Source organism: Siphateles boraxobius, unplaced genomic scaffold (genome assembly GCF_051911475.1).
Source record: "Siphateles boraxobius isolate OS27281-9 unplaced genomic scaffold, OSU_SipBor_1 16, whole genome shotgun sequence".
Lineage (NCBI taxonomy): Eukaryota > Metazoa > Chordata > Actinopteri > Cypriniformes > Leuciscidae > Siphateles > Siphateles boraxobius.
In genome coordinates, this window is record NW_027508766.1 from 16,753,190 (window position 1) to 16,770,774 (window position 17,585).

General features: G+C 37.6%; 1 protein-coding gene across 3 annotated transcripts; it reads right to left on the reverse strand.

Moving 5' to 3' along the window:
• Positions 1–75: 75 nt before the first annotated feature.
• Positions 76–13,297, reverse strand: lrrc8ab (leucine rich repeat containing 8 VRAC subunit Ab). 3 transcript variants are annotated; one of them, XR_013204177.1, is made up of 5 exons: positions 13,093–13,240; positions 12,175–12,469; positions 8,321–10,442; positions 1,719–2,150; positions 76–697 (listed from the first exon to the last, which is right to left on the reverse strand). XR_013204177.1 is itself a non-coding variant. In XM_077231814.1 (4 exons), the coding sequence occupies exons 3-4, from the start codon at positions 10,433–10,435 to the stop codon at positions 1,875–1,877; spliced, it is 2,391 nt and encodes a 796-aa protein (XP_077087929.1). In that variant the 5' UTR covers positions 10,436–10,442; positions 12,175–12,469; positions 13,093–13,297; the 3' UTR covers positions 76–1,874. The 3 variants fall into 3 exon arrangements, 2 of the variants coding, with proteins under 2 accessions (XP_077087929.1, XP_077087930.1); XM_077231814.1 differs by having other exon boundaries at positions 76–2,150; positions 13,093–13,297; XM_077231815.1 differs by having other exon boundaries at positions 76–2,150; positions 12,397–12,469; positions 13,093–13,235.
• Positions 13,298–17,585: the final 4,288 nt, after the last annotated feature.

Sequence of the window (17,585 nt, forward strand, 5' to 3'; positions counted from 1 at the left end):
TATACAAGAGCGCATAAAGCTGACAGTATTAATCAAAAGTATTAATTATAAAATAACCAGGACAAATATTAAAAATGTTTTTAGTGATTTTTTATTGACACACTAAGTAAACAGTGTTTATTCACACCATATGGCTTCATACAGTTTGTGGCATTTACTTTTTATTTTACATAAAGTTTGCAAAAAAATATAAACAAAATAAACAATAGTGGGTTCATAGAATACACAAATTAATGAAATCACCAACCATAAATATATCAAATGGTTACAAATATGTTAACACTGGAAAAAAGCTAAATTTGTTTTAAATAAGGAAAAAAGAAACTCAAATAACAGAGAAATTAAAAAAAGTGTTGATCTTCAAATGTACAAAGATGAACAGCACTTACCTGAGTAACAAGTTCTGAAATTCTATTAGCTTAGTTTCCAATGTGTACTATAGTATATGGAAGAAAAACACATTCTACAATGTTTCATATTTGAGGTAATATGAGAAAACATGCAACAAGACATGATCAATTAACCTATCAACAATAACAAGTTTGCAACAAACTGAATATGGGCATTAAAATAAGACAAAACAGCTATGTTAATCATTCTCGAGCAAATAAGTGACATCTGCACCACACACTCAAAGTTATACACAACTTTTCACTGAATTCTTCTGATTGTCTTCTTAACGGTGTAATGTCTCACACTGTCATGAGAATAACATGTCACAAATAGAACAAGAAAGAACATTTAGTGTAAAGTTGAGGGAACTAGTCTATTTTCATTTGATTGTTTGCATGTCTGTTAACTGAATACAATGTATAAACAACCTTTACAAAGGGTAAACTGATTATTAGAAATTATTAATTGATAAATCTTAAAGTGTTTCAAAGTGAGCAGACCAGTGAAAATAAGGTGCTGTATTTGCAAGGTACAATGTAATCAAGGCCTTTTCTTACTTATATAAAAAGAAAAGTAATAATAACATGCATATGCTTTATACAAAAGAAATACATGTAAATAGATAGTGATGCAGACATTAACACTATCTCTTACTGTACATTTTATAAAAGTCCTTAGCTTTTGTTTTTGCATCAGTTCATATATACTGCAAACATCACTTATGTAACCATAAGTACTCCGCTAACACATTAAACCAATAAAGACAACGATTTAACGAATACTGTAGACAATAGCAACTTACTATGTTTTGGGGGATAATGAATATCAAAATATGCATGTTTCTAATGTAACAGATTACATCAGTATGTCAAAAAGACTGTACAGCATATTTATGTGCTAAGTAATGTATAGGGCATGCATAAACAAACAAAAAAAAAGTTTATTAGTGTCTTATGTTTTTAGGATATATTAACCAGTTATTCACATATTATTGATATGCCCAACAATTTCAAGTGAACAAAATGTATTATAGAAGTAAACCCTAATCGGGTACAATTAGGAGTCTTCAACAGTACGGATGGATTTAAGAAAAGGTAAAAGTAGAGTGATTTCACAGTAACACTTACACAGTAACACTGGTATAAAATACAGTAGAAATGTTTATAATAAAATACGATAAGTGTATAGTGTTTGTGTATATTAAGGCAAAAACGAACAGCACCATAATCCTGATGTAATATTTGGTCTGCTCACTTCTCTGTGTCAAACAGCAGAAATGTCTATGTTACAATAAAACACGACATGCCATATAGTGAAACACTTACTTTTGTTGCTTTGTTTTCCAGGAAACAATCTGATGAACCCTGTAATTTGTGACAAACATTTATAAATGACAATATCTATTGCTTGGTTTGAATTCTTCTCCTCACACCATTTAAAAACTTCACGCAGGTAAGTGCTCTCAGGTTTCTGCATCTGCTTCAAGAAGCCTCTTTTTCAGTTCTCCACAGCTGCTCTTTGACCTCGGAAGGTAAAGTGTTGAAAATATTGTCCTCCACAATTAGACCACTCTTCTTCAGCAATCTGCACTCCCCAAGTTCTACAGGAAGGCACTCGAGCCTGTTGCCCCTCAGCTCCAGCTGTGTCAGACTGGTGAGCTCCCCAAACCGAGAGGGTAGAGACTGCAGGCAGTTGTTTCCGAGATTCAGTGTTCGCAATTTCTTACACTGAAACAACTCAGGGGGGAGCGCTTCAATCTAGGGGGAAAATGAAAGCATAAAAGAGAACAGAGATCAACAAGGTTGACCGAAAGTACAATCACATCACAATCATTAGTGTAATTTACAAGAATGTACTACTTGAATTTCAACAGAAGACCAGTAGCGCTTTTCCTTCATTCTTATACCAGTTATATTATTATTACAACCCCATTACCAGAATGTCCAGTTGGGACATTTAGTAAAATGCAAAGAATCTCTGATTTTTTAAATCTCTTGAACCTTTATTTAACTGACAAAAGTACAAAGAAAAGTCTTCCAATGTTTTCACTGCCCAACTTAATTGTAATTTGTAAATATAAACATTTTGATTTTGATGGCTGCAACACACTCTAAAAAACTTTTTTTTATGACAGAGGCAAAATAAAAGTGAAAAGACTATAGAATATCCAAGTTAAACTGTTTTAAAACAGTCCACAATTAGCAGGTAAATTGGTAATAGGTGAGGACATCATGATTGGGTATAATAGTACCATCCACCAAAGGCTCAGTCATCGCAAGCACAGATGGGTCATGGCTCACTACTTTGAGACAAATTTCATAAGAATTGTCAAACAATTCAAAAATCACATTTCTTAATGCAAGACTGCAAAGAATTTAGGCTTTTCACCACCTATAATATTGTGAAAAGATTCAGGGGATCCAAAGAAATCTTAGTACAGAGCAAGGCAGGAAACCTCTGCTGAATGTGCGTGACCTTCGAGATGGCATTGCATGAGAAACTCAGGAGTATTTTGTAAAACCATTGTCACATAACACAGTCTGAAGCTGCATCAAGAAATGCAACTCGAATCTCTGTTACGCAAGGATAAAGTTATACATCAGTTCTATGCAGAGATGCCCAAGAGTTATCTAGGCCTGAGCTCATCTCAGGTGGTCCAAAAGACAGCGGATGTGTGTGCTGTGGTCAGATGGCCCCACGTTTCAGCTTGTTCAAACGAAGACGAAACAGACCATCCAGTCTTTCATCGGCAACAGGTACAAAAAGAAAACATCTGTCATGGTTTGGGGATGCATCAGTGCAAATGATTAAAAAGTGTAATTAAAAGGAAAGCTGATGTGACACAGTGGTAAACATGCCTCTGTCGCAACTTTTTTTGGAGTGCATTGCAGCCATCAAAATAAAATTATATTTTCAAAAAGCAATTTTGTTGGTCAGTGAAACCTTATCAGAATTAACAAATTACAGATTGTTGATTTTACTGCATTTTACAAAATGCAGGGCTCCAGACTAACTTTTTAACTTTTTTACTAGGAGTGTAGCCCTTGACTGAAAATTTTAGGAGCGCAAGCAGAACATTTAGGGCCACACCTTAAATCAGCTTGCAATGCAATTATTCAAATTTCCCCTAAAATAACTGTAATACTGAAAAAGTCTATAATAATAAATAAAATAAAACTGCACATTGTAATATCTATATGTTAAGTCTAAGTTCACAGAGCTCCAGACTAACATTTGAAGGCAGCAGCACCGGAGCCACTAAGTTCTACAAAAAATATCTGTTAGCACTGGGGCTGACAATAAAGCACTGAGCTTAGGGTGTAGATGAAATGAACTTTATTATCATTCATAAGGCCTTAATATTAATTAAAAAGCAAAACGAGTGAAAAAAAATTATATTAGGGAGTGCATCCTACTGTTTACAATGGTAATTTAATTGGTAATTTAATTTTTATTTTATTTTTAAATAAGTATTTAAATAAGAGTTTTCCTACATCTTAACATTTTTAGTTTTAGGACAATCTTTGAAGGATGAACAAAACTAACATTTATATATGATATAGTTTTGAAGTGCTGGAAAAAGGTGTGTAGTGCTTGTAAGCGTTTGACTATTTCTGTCACAATACCATAGTTATGGTTAGAGTTACTACATTAGCCTAAATCCATGGTGAATGTTGCTGATTTGTAGACAGAAAGCCTTCTATAAGTGTTTCTCCTGGTTTCCACGTCAGCACTGTTTGATCTGATATAGGGGTGTAACGATATTCGAACCGAACAACCGCGATACAGCAACCACGATACGTATCGTGATACTCTCATGGCATACCGAATGCATTGGCCAGTCCGGGCTCATTGGATCTCGTGTCTTATGTGTACAAGACGAATACAGCATTAGCCTAACCACCAATAATTGTAATAAGCTCTGCGTTTTGTTACTTTTGATAAGAAACAAAGCGTCATTATCAAATCTGGTTCATTTTATCACGAAATTCAAATAAAAAAAAGCTGCTTCGACGCTCTTTGATGTGGCGCGACAGATCACTGTAGGCGCCTCAGTTCAAGTGGCAGCACGAGTGAACGTGATCATCCCTACCTATTCACTACAGAATAAACATACATGAATGAACATATGAAGGTATGTTGAGAGATAATAATGCATCTTGTGTAATCTCTCAATCAGTGTTTCATCTGCGGAAAGACAATGAAATCTTGTAAACAATGTCACGTAGGATATTACCTAAGTCATTCAGTGTCCACAGCTTGTTAGTTCGCCAGAGAAATTAACTCTTTTGCTAAATATAGGCACTATATTAGCCTATACATTCATTATATTTTACTTAACCCATTACTGATGTCTTGATTATTTAATGTATGTTTGAATAAATCTGTCATGAAAAAGCCACTGCGTAAAACAATTTTATAATCAGATTTAGAAGTAAACGCAAAGACTGCCTTATATGTGCTGTTCACATACAATTTGTTATTTTAGTGCTGATTATTAGATTTATTGGATTATTATATCTAAAATAAATAGCAACTGAATTTAGGCTAATATGGGCTCTGTTGTTGACCTTTAGGCTTAATATTATAGTAATGTGCAAGTAAGGGATTCCTATATACAGGTCCTTCTCAAAAAATTTGCATATTGTGATAAAGTTAATTATTTTCCATAATGTAATGATAAAAATTAAACTTTCATATATTTTAGATGCATTGCACACCAACTGAAATATTTCAGGTCTTTTATTGTTTTAATACTGATGATTTTGGCAAACATTTTGGCTGTTCCCAGAGTGCTGTATCAAGGCACCTCAGTGGGAAGTCTGTGGGAAGGAAAAAGTGTGGCAAAAAACGCTGCACAATGAGAAGAGGTGACCGGACCCTGAAGAAGATTGTGGAGAAGGACCGATTCCAGACCTTGGGGGACCTGCGGAAGTAGTGGACTGAGTCTGGAGTAGAAACATCCAGAGCCACCGTGCACAGGCGTGTGCATGAAATGGGCTACAGGTGCCGCATTCCCCAGGTCAAGCCACTTTTGAACCGAAAACAGCGGCAGAAGCGCCTGACCTGGGCTACAGAGAAGCAGCACTGGACTGTTGCTCAGTGGTCCAAAGTACTTTTTTCGGATGAAAGCAAATTATGCATGTCATTCGGAAATCAAGGTGCCAGAGTCTGGAGGAAGTCTGGGGAGAAGGAAATGCCAAAATGCCTGAAGTCCAGTGTCAAGTACCCACAGTCAGTGATGGTCTGGGGTGCCATGTCAACTGCTGGTGTTGGTCCACTGAGTTTTATCAAGGGCAGGGTCAATGCAGCTAGCTATCAGGAGATTTTGGAGCACTTCATGCTTCCATCTGCTGAAAAGCTTTATGGAGATGAAGATTTCATTTTTCAGCACGACCTGGCACCTGCTCACAGTGCCAAAACCACTGGTAAAGGGTTTACTGGCCATGGTATTACTGTGCTCAATTGGCCTGCCAACTCTCCTGACCTGAACCCCATAGAGAATCTGTGGGAAATTGTGAAGAGAAAGTTGAGAGGCGCAAGACCCAACACTCTGGATGAGCTTAAGGCCGCTATCGAAGCATCCTGGGCCTCCATAACACCTCAGCAGTGCCACAGGCTGATTGCCTCCATGCCACGCCGCATTGAAGCAGTCATTTCTCCAAAAGGATTCCCGACCAAGTATTGAGTGCATAACTGAACATAATTATTTGAAGGTTGACTTTTTTTGTATTAAAAACACTTCTTTTATTGTTCGGATGAAATATGCTAATTTTTTTAGATAGGAATTTTGGGTTTTCATGAGCTGTATGCCAAAATCATCAGTATTAAAACTAAGGGTGTCACGATTTCGATTTTAAATCGAAATCGATCGAAATTAATTCACAAACTCAAAAATCAAAATAAAAAATGGAATCGTCGATACTGCCACGCCCCCATGTCGCGCCTGTGATGGAAAGTTCGGATCCTTTTACTGACTCTATTTTTCAATCTCGTTCATCAAAATTAACAAATCTTTTTTCTAGTCATTTCAGGGTCTTTAAATGTTATACTTTTAACAGGCAAATTCCCCGAACACATCCACCAACGCAATCTTGATCATATTCTGAATTAAGAAATCATAATAATGCAGTCAAAAGTAATTTACAGGGAACATTAATAATTACTTGACCTTCCGAGTCTTTTGTTCATTTGTCACGTGACAGAGGCAATGAACGGATCGTTCATGAACGACTCATCACGGCGCGGGAAAAAACACAGGTGTTGAAAGGCTGTGAGTCCTCTAACTTGGATTCTATGCCCGAGCCCGAACTTATTTCCGATATTTCCCGTCACTATCCTCAGGCCGGGCTCTTGATCTGTAGACGTGCACTCCCAACGCAATAGAGTGCGGCGCGGGACTAGATTTGATGGCCGAGTGCGAGCGCGGGCGGTAATGCACTCACTCTGTGTGTGCGGGAGAATAAAACGATTCGCGGGAGTCCCGCAAACTAGAAATATCTATGAATAAAACATAAAAACTAATACATTTTTTTCATCTGTTGCAGAAAAGCAACAAGAACAACTAAAACAAAACAGAAACAATTTACAGGCCAGAGTTTCTATTTATAACATGTTTGCAGCGTTGAGCGATTTAGCCAATCACAGACATATGTGTTGATTTCTTGAACGCAATGACCAATCAGAAGCATTTAAGATAGACTCTCCTCACCGCTCAAAACGGACTTTTTGTTCAGTGCTGAATTCTGTAAGCTGGCAAATCCTCTAATTATAACAAACAAAGTGTAGGCTATATATTATGAAAGATTCATTGTGCAGTCAGCTTCACTGATAATAACAGAGATGTGTGAGATTGGGATGAACTGATGTCAGCTTTTTAGGAGCAACAGCAACCTGTGCTTAAAAAAAAAAATCGAGAATCGAATCTAACCGTGACCTTAGAATCGAAAATGTAATCGAATCGAGGATTTGGAGAATCGTGACACCCCTTATTAAAACAATAAAAGACCTGAAATATTTCATTTGGTGTGAAATGAATCTAAAATATATGAAAGTTTAATTATTATCATTACATTATGGAAAATAATGAACTTTATCACAATATGCTAATTTTTTGAGAAGGACCTGTATTTTACAGCATAAGCAGAGATAATTTTATCCTTAAGAAACTTTTAATTATAATTTAATTCATTTAAAGACAGAGACACAATTTGTTCAGTAAATCACTGTTTAATAAAAAAAAAGAAGCAATTTTAGGTTTAATTTTCTCAACTATGCTGTACCGAACCGTGCCTTCAAAACCGAGGTACGTACCAAACTGTCAGTTTTGTACCGTTAGGCTACATCCCTAAAACAGAGAACTCTGCACTGAATCGGAATGTTTCTCACTGGATCTCGCAGCGATGATGTTATTATTTCTGAGGCGAATTCAATGGATTTCTTCACTGGATCTCCAGAGTCTGGATCTCCTAGTAACAGTGCCGTGTGATCGAGATCAGCCCGCGACTGGCAAGTTCGGGGCGGTGCGCTGTCTATTATTGGTCAGAACTAATAAACAGTCCGTGAAGCATAAATGAGTAGCGCCTTTTCATTCTGCTTTCATTTTGTTTGCATTTGCTGTCGGAAAACGTTGTGGTCCCACCAGCGCAACCTAAATAAATATTTGGTCGCACCGGCAGGAAAAATGGTACTGCAAAATACTACAGTCTGGAGCCCTGAAATGTACCACATTTTGTGTATTTTTTATGTGGTATTTTTAAAACTTAATTTATACAGCCCCAAAATACAAAAAAAAAACACAAAACTCTGAAAATAAATAATCTAAAAGTACTAATATCAGTCTGAAAACTAAACAAAACTGAAAAACAGAATGGAAATAAAAGCAAAATTAAACCTCAAAACTACAATAGCTATGCATTTGACTTACCCTATTGGCAGTAACAGCAAGGTACTGAAGATTCTGCAGAATTCCCATTTCTGATGGGATGTCAGTCAGATTGTTATGGCTCAGATCAAGAAACCTCAGCTTCCGGCAGAAGAAGAGCTGATGTGGCATTTTCTCAATCTTGTTGCGGTTCAAATAGAGGCGCTCCAGGTTGATCAAAGTACCTATCTGGATAGGTATGTACGCAATCTGATTATACCACAACTTTAGACAAACAAGTCGATGAAGATGCTGAAAACTAATGATCTCCTCAATGGTTTTCAGGTTGTTGTCCTTAAGATCAATCTCCTGTAAATTGTGCAGGCTGAAGATGGAATGTGGTATGCGCTCCAGATCACAGCGGACAAGCTCCAGTTCGGACAGGTTCACCATCTTCTTGAAGCTGTTGAGCACCATCAGCTTGGTACCTTCGTTGTTGATGGACAGCTTCTGGAGGTGCATTCCAACATCCGTGACCACCTGAGGCAGCTTTGTTAAGTTACTTTTCAGTCTCAAAACCTTTAGTCGCTTCAACTCTCGTAAACCGTCAATGACAATGTAGCGATTGTTGTCAGCACTAAGGTTCCCAGTAAGGTGCAACTCGCTTAAATTCTTCAAGCTGTAGATCCATAAAGGAATCTCCTTTATGTCAGTGAACTTGATGTGCAAAGATTTCAGGTTCTCTCTCAGAAATGCGAGCGCTGGAGCCTCTATTCTTGCTGGCGTGTGGTACAGCCACATCTCTCTGAGGTTAGTAAGCTGGGCAATGATTGGTGGGATGGTGACATCAGGAATGAGCTCAAGCTTCAGAACCTCCAACTCCACCAAGTCAAAGACTGTGTCTGGAATCCCAGTGAGCATGAATAGGTGGAGCTCCAACTTCTCTTGGGAGTTTTTGGTGATCCTCTGCCGAAGCTTTTCCAAAGTCCATTCGTTGTTGAGGTTCAGCTGGCGAAGTTTGTTCTCGCTGACCTCTGAGAGGAACACCGCAAATCGCTTGGAATACAGGGGGTCGTACTGGTCAATCATATGCAGCATGAAGGCGAAGTCGTTTTTCACATCTGGGATATCGCTGTAGCTGCTCTCCTCTCGGATAGACTCAAACGAGTACTTCTTGAGGGAACGTCGAAGCATCCAGCTGAGGGTGTATACACAGATCATGCCATACACGATAACTAAACTAATGTAGAAGCAGGCTAAGATCTTGAAGAGAGTGGCCAAGGGATGGGCACAGTTGTACATGCGATAACCAGTCAGACTCTCGATGTCCACATTGCAGTCGACACTGAACTGAATATTGTGTACATAGTAACCGGTATAGCAGATAATAAGGATAAACTTAACAACTTTGATGATAGTCTGTCGGATGTATAGTCGGTAGACTATATCGCCTTCTTCAACGTGAATTCGAAACTTCTTCACCTTCTCAAACAACGCCTTAGCTTGTTCACCTTCCTTTTTGTCCAGGACACCAGTCTCGGAGTGGTCCACGATTCCTTGTTCAATACGAGATCTGGTTGCTGACAGCATGGGAACACTCGCTTCAACGTCTTCGCTAACATACGAAGCCTTCTTGTCGAAGGAGCCATTCATTTTCACCAGCGCTTTGGGATCGCTTTCCTCCACGACAGTTTCAGACAGAGCTCGTGTGGTCCATGGCGAGTCAAAACATTTCAGGAGGATAGACACAAAATGTTCCAGTTTTGAGCTTGTCCAAGGGAACTTGAACCAGAAGTTGCTGCAAGCCAGAAAGATGAGCGTATGCAGCAGCACCAAATATGGGAAATACTTAGCAAACCAGTGAAGCTTGTTTTCATAGCACACAGCATCGACATAGTTGTACTGGTGTCGATCAAGGTCATATTGGATTCCTTGGGGTTCAAGGGTCAAGGGCACAGAAAATGTTGAATTGAAATACTTCCTACAGGTCTTGTTAACTACCCATTTGCAGGGCAGGCAGATCATCTTGTCCTGTGTGACCTGAAGCGTGCCCCCAAATACTGCAATCATCAGCATTACGACCGATAAATAGTCTGTGAACACATCCCACCATGGCTTTAGGATGCGATACGTAGGTTGCGTGTCCACAAAGTAGCGCAGCTCAGTTATGGGTATCATGATTTACCTGAAATGAAAATATGGGCAGTTTCATACAAACAGCATCTACAGGTCCTTCTCAAAAAATTTGCATATTGTGATAAAGTTCATTATTTTCCATAATGTAATGCTAAAAATTAAACTTTCATATATTTTAGATTCATTGCACACCAACTGAAATATTTCAGGTCTTTTATTGTTTTAATACGGATGATTTTGGCATACAGCTCATGAATACCCAAAATTCCTATCTCAAAAAGTTAGCATATCATGAAAAGGGTCTCTAAACGAGCTATTAACCTAATCATCTGAATCAACTAATTAACTCTAAACACCTGCAAAAGATTCCTGTGGCTTTTAAAAACTCCCAGCCTGTTTCATTGGTCAAAACCGCAATCATGGGTAAGACTGCCGACCTGACTGCTGTCCAGCTGGCCATCATTGACACCCTCACGTAAGAGGGTAAGACACAGAAAGAAATTTCTGAACAAATAGGCTGTTCCAAGTGTGCTGTATCAAGGCACCTCAGTGGGAAGTCTGTGGGAAGGAAAAAGTGTGGCAAAAAACACTGCACAACGAGAAGAGGTGACCGGACCCTGAGGAAGATTGTGGAGAAGGACCGATTCCAGACCTTGGGGGACCTGCGGAAGCAGTGGACTGAGTCTGGAGTAGAAACATCCAGAGCCACCGTGCACAGGCGTGTGCATGAAATGGGCTACAGGTGCCGCATTCCCCAGGTCAAGCCACTTTTGAACCAGAAACAGCGGCAGAAGCGCCTGACCTGGGCTACAGAGAAGCAGCACTGGACTGTTGCTCAGTGGTCCAAACGGAAATCAAGGTGCCAGAGTCTGGAGGAAGACTGGGGAGAAGGAAATGCCAAAATGCCTGAAGTCCAGTGTCAAGTACCCACAGTCAGTGATGGTCTGGGGTGCCATGTCAGCTGCTGGTGTTGGTCCACTGTGTTTTATGAAGGGCAGGGTCAATGCAGCTAGCTATCAGGCGATTTTGGAGCACTTCATGCTTCCATCTGCTGAAAGCTTTATGGAGATGAAGATTTCATTTTTCAGCACGACCTGGCACCTGCTCACAGTGCCAAAACCACTGGTAAATGGTTTACTGACCATGGTATTACTGTGCTCAATTGGCCTTCCAACTCTCCTGACCTGAACCCCATAGAGAATCTGTGTGATATTGTGAAGAGAAAGTTGAGAGACGCAAGACCCAACACTCTGGATGAGCTTAAGGCCGCTATCGAAGCATCCTGGGCCTCCATAACACCTCAGCAGTGCCACAGGCTGATTGCCTCCATGCCACGCCGCATTGAAGCAGTCATTTCTGCAAAAGGATTCCCGACCAAGTATTGAGTGCATAACTGAACATAATTATTTGAAGGTTGACTTTTTTGTATATAAAAAACACTTCTTTTATTGGTCGGATGAAATATGCTAATTTTTTTAGATAGGAATTTTGGGTTTTCATGAGCTGTATGCCAAAATCATCAGTATTAAAACAATAAAAGACCTGAAATATTTCAGTTGGTGTGCAATGAATCTAAAATATATGAAAGTTTAATTTTTATCATTACATTATGGAAAATTATGAACTTTATCACAATATACTAATTTTTTTAGAAGGACCTGTATACTTGCAAAGTATGCCTTGATTGTCAATGCAATGCACAAGCAGATATTAAAACTGTCCAACTATTACAAACTAACTCTATATCATCTTCCAACATAAATATCTGAAACATATTTTACCGAAGTCGAGGACGGTTATCTTCTCCAGCTGCTACACAAGAAGACTCCGCCAAAAGAATGCTCTGGCTTTCTTGTCATCTATTATTAGCCATTTCCGATAATAACACTGAAGAATTGTCTCCTCTGGCATTGGAGAGTCCGTGACCCTAGGATTCAAATCCTGTTTGTCTAAAGGCAGGGCAGTGTCTGAACTGAAGCTGTGTCTCCTCAGTTGGATCTTACCTAATACTCCACATGTCCATTCAGGAACTGACACTCATCACAGTCCTTTTTGTCTGGATGGGACACAGATATCCTGTCGTGATAAAAAAAATAAAAACATACAATACAATGTCAAATACGTCCACTATGCATTTTCTGAGAGCCATTTCAAAGCAGTTTTAATCTTAGTTCTCCCCTGAGGGAAGAAATAACAAGTTGTAAACTTATTTCCTTTCCATTTACTTGAAACATTTATTTTAAATGACATAACTGACTAGTGATTATATAAGACACAAATTAAATAAGCTGAGACATCCTAAATAAATAAATAAATAAATAAATAAATAAATGGTTAAAAAGACAAAATGACAATAGAAATCAATTGAAAGACGATCATGTGGTGATATAGATGTTGATCGAAAAATAAGGGAATAGACAACTGGATTAAACCAGTTAATTTCTGAATCCTCTCAGTAAACGTTAACGTTAGATGCGAGTCTCCCACTGTTTAAATTCAAAATATTATGAACTGAAAACAATAATAAACAGGGCCCTACATACTGTTATGTGTGATTATGAGGAGACACGCCGCTCAGCACATGAATGACTGCATGTGCTAATATTAGTTTGCTGCTTGTCTTTGTATAAAAGGGCAGAGTGTCTTTGTTTTCCTCGTCGAGGGAAACTGATCGGCATTTGACAGGATCATGTACTCACCCAGCTGTGTGCTGCCACCTCTGCTCCATGTCCTTGTTGTCGGTCTGATGAGCTCAGAAAGCCAGAAAAGAAAGTGGCCGAACCACGACAAACAGCGCACATTGAAATCTCAGCTGTGCAGGGGTCAATTGTATTTTATAATCAGTTCATTACAGTAGAGGGCAGTGCGATCTGGTTTTAGATTTTGTCTTCAGCTTCACGTCTCATTAGCGCCACTCACTGGATTGGAGATGGAATCACAACCTTCATTATACCTTTTTATTGTAAATAACAATTTTATTGTCAATTGTCTTTTATAATGTTTTAATTATACTGTTTTAATACTTTTATCATCTGCACTGTTATCATATTGTGTGTACCTCTGAAATAACATCAACAGTTATATGCTATGTATTATTTTCTTTCGTTACAATTATTTCAGCACATTTATTTGTCATCATATTGCTAATATTTTGTCATGATGGTTCTTTTCCACAATGATAAATCTGGCACTAAATAGTTAGACAATCCTTTAATATTTTGTTGTGTGATGATGAGCAAATGATTATATAATATATGTATTATAATTAACACCATATTATTATACCAATGTGATATTATTATTATTATTATTATTATTATTATTATTTCATTTTCCTTCTTATTACTATTGGAATTAATAAATTAATAATAATAATAATAATAATAATAATAATTATAATATCAAATCCATGGTCGTAGCCTATATGATGATGATTTAAAAAAAAAATTCTGTTTAGCAATGATGCATTGAATTGGGTCACTAACTACCAACGTAAGGTCAATTTTTTTAATCTTAGTGGAGTAAAGAGAGGAAGATGGTCTGTTACCATCTTTACCAAAATACATCTTTGTTGATTTATTGTGAATCATTGATTATTGTTCACAAGAAGACGACTATTGTCAGACACAAGCTATACAGACTATAGAGTGATGATATTTAATAGCCTAAATAGTAGATTTAAATGGTAGGAAGCAAATGACTTATTGAAATCACTTTATGAAAATGTTTACGGTAATGTGCCAAGGCTGCAGGACCCAAATTAGTAACACGAAGGATTGTGACAATTCTGAAACTCCCAACCAATCCTTTTCTGCATACAACCATTTTTTATTCTGTTACATTCATTGACCTTTATATTTATTGTAGATTGGATACATTCCATCAATTATCTTTATACGGCACTATTACTTTGCTTACTATAATATGCAACAACAGGCCTGCCCTGCCACATACAGCTGTGCCTGTGTGTTCTTTATAAACTCTTTTAAACTGATCCAGCATCCAGGACCAGTCTTCTTTCAGAACTCAAGTCTGTATCACAAGTGACAATCTGTTCTCAGATCAGCAAAGCAGAGCAAAAACCTCCATCAAAATAATAGAAAAAGGCAGAATTCTACCGTTTACATTTCGCACAGCAGGAGGCTTAAACAAAGAGTCTTCACTTCATCCAGAAAGGCTGCAGGTTATGTCAACAAAGCTCCAAACTCTGCTTGACTCTGTTGGGCTGCTAGTAAGCTTACTTAAAGTCACCATGAAATCAACATTTACAATTCATATTTTTTTTAATTGAATATTGCAATTCACATGACCTCAAAATCTCAATCCTCAAAAAAAAAAATCCTACAACAACAACTCTTTTCTTCTATGGTGTGAGGGCGGGACAACAACATCCAGTCAATTCCCAATGGACAAAATCAAATCCCACCCACATTTATTCTTGTTAGCATGTAAACACTTTAAGCTGACTGAAATTGCATCAGTCCGACTTTAGCTAAGTTTGAAGCAGACCTATAGAAAATATCATTATACTGTAGCTCTGCTTCGTCCAATATGTTATTCACAACTGGCTTCTGCGTTTTGCACATGCTCTGAAAGGCAGAGGTGACACAATTTTAATTTAATCCACAAAATATTTGATAGTGTGTTATTTATGCTTGGAAGACTTGCTGTAGATCGATTGTAACTGGATGTGAACATCCTTATTGCTTTAAGAGATAGTCTAAATATAAAAAAGACCTACAAAATCCTAAAATGTTTTATTTTTCTTCTCTCTTTTGGCTTTTTGTCACTGGTTTAAGGAATAGTTGACAAAAAATATTCTTTAATCATTTATAGTGTTTTCAAGCAAGATTTTCAGTGAATAACAGCTTAAATTTGAGTCCATTCCTCACACAAAGTTATCATATCAATTATTATTTCTGGAACTTGACAGCCTTTGGTCATTATGTGCTTTCAGTGGATGAGAGCAGCTCATAAATTCTGAAAGAAAGTCATACAGGTTTGGAACAACATTCGTGTGACTAAATGGTGACTTAATCTCCATTGTTTAGTGGCTATCTCTTTATCTTATAATTTATAATAATAAATCCAAAATATGAAAATGCGCAATCTACTCCATTTTCCTATCTAAATTTCCTCAAACTTTAAAGTTTATGCTTTTTGAATTCAGCTAGGAGCCACACGTCTTTACGCTAAACAAATTTTGCAGGTCAGAGTTCACCAAACTTTGGAATGCAGCAAAATCCAAAAATTTCTTCATCTCCAGCATTCACATGTGTATGAATGGAATTGAATGGATTGAAAGTGTAATGTCTATTTCCTGTACAGACAAAACATGGCCTTCAAAGATGTAGAAAAGAAGTCAGATAAGTAAAATAAAACACACACACACACACACACACACACACACACACACACACACACACACACACACACACACACACACACACACACACACACACACACACACACACACACACACACACACACACACACACACACACACACACACACACACACACACACTTTTTAAGAGTCACTCAACCCTGAAAACCCACCCAAGTTTTTTTTTTCTTTCTTTTTTTGATTTTTTTTTTTTTTTTTTTGATTGACATTCAAGTTCCCGGGTTGGTTTTGATCTGACAGCTGCAGGCTTGAAAGTTCCAGTGACCTCAGTGGTTCCCCTCACCAGGTGGTCCTTTCATTCCAGTGAATTCCTTGCAGCTATTTATCATCAAAGATGAGCGTGAATAGTTAAAAACAATTTAATATAGGGTTTCCCCTCCCCCCACAAAACAACATCCAGCCAATTAAACCATTCTGTGAATTCTTGCAAAAAGATATTTCTCCTCCTGTCTTTTTTTGCCATTTCAGCTGTCAAGCTGTGTTTCTCTCAGTGCTGAAGCCTCCTTTCTGTAATACTGTGATTGTCATTTATGCTAAACTTGCTCTCTTCCCAAGGCAGTCTCATAATAGAGCTCGACTATGAATGGTGCCCTTATTCCCAAGAATGAAAGACACAAGAAAGTTAAAAAGGGGCATCAGACTCGTGAAAAATGTGGTTTAGGCAATGATGTAAAGTGAATTGAGCTTCAGGAAGTAGGCTCATGGATGCTAAGTGGAGAAGAGGGAATAAAGTGTGCTTTTAGTTCACCAGACTGAGTGAACCATTTAGAGGAATGCTGTCCGCCACTTGGATTTGTTCAAGGAACAATAGGCATTCAGAGATGCTAAATTGAAATGTTTTCTCATAGAGTATCACAGTGCTGTCTGAGCAGAATCAATTCTTAGACTATATCACGATCTTAAAAAAAAAAAGAAGCAAACCACAAACAAACATAGCACTGGGTTTGACAATGAATCCACACAAACTAACAAATGTTTCAGTGCAACATGGACATTTGTATTAATAATATATGTTTTTCACACACAGTGGACTCCTATTTGGAATTCTAAGACGCATCTAAAAATGTCTGAATGTCATTGCATTAGATACAAAAGAGCTGTTCTCAGAACTAATTTCACTTTTCTGAACCAATTTTGCAATGACTTTTAATGAAGTGGTCCAAAGGTGGTTTTTAGTGGCTAGTCAGTTCACCTCATGTTCACACAGGTGTCCTGTAACCAGGTGTAGTTCATGTTTTCTTTGAGAACTGTTATTTTTAAAAGGTATGTTTGCACTTTGTTTAAAATAAATGTCACGTTTTAATAATTTTATATTTAATACTAATATTACAGTTTTGTTTTTAGGTGGGCTTAAAGGGATAGTTCAGTCATGGAAATTCTGTCATCATTTACTCACCCTCAAGTTGTTCTGAACCTGTATTATTTCCTGCTTGTGCTGAACACAAAAGAAGATATTAAAGAATGTGGGTAACCAAACGGTTTCTGGTCCCCATTGACTTTAATCGTTTTTTTTTTTTTCACACTATGGAAGTCACTGCGGACCTGCAACTGTTTGGTTACCAACATTCGGTAACACTTTAGAATAATTGTCCGTCATTAATAGGTAACTATGCAGGAAGTAATGCAGGACTAAGGAGTAGTACTACATTAACACTTCAGCTACTACTATTAACTGATATGGAAACAATTTTAACTAATCAGTAAGTAATATCCAATTTAGGACTAAGTTCCTTATTAGGTAATCAATAATTACTTAAGAGATTGCATCATTAAGAACTAATATATA

Coding starts and splice junctions, on each gene's coding strand:
- lrrc8ab (XM_077231814.1), bottom strand. CDS start 10,435: ATGATACCCATAACTGAGCTGCGCTACTTTGTGGACACGCAACCTACG. Junction 2,151..8,320: donor TTGCTGTTACTGCCAATAGG/GTAAGTCAAATG, acceptor TTTTCCCCCTAG/ATTGAAGCGCTCCCCCCTGA.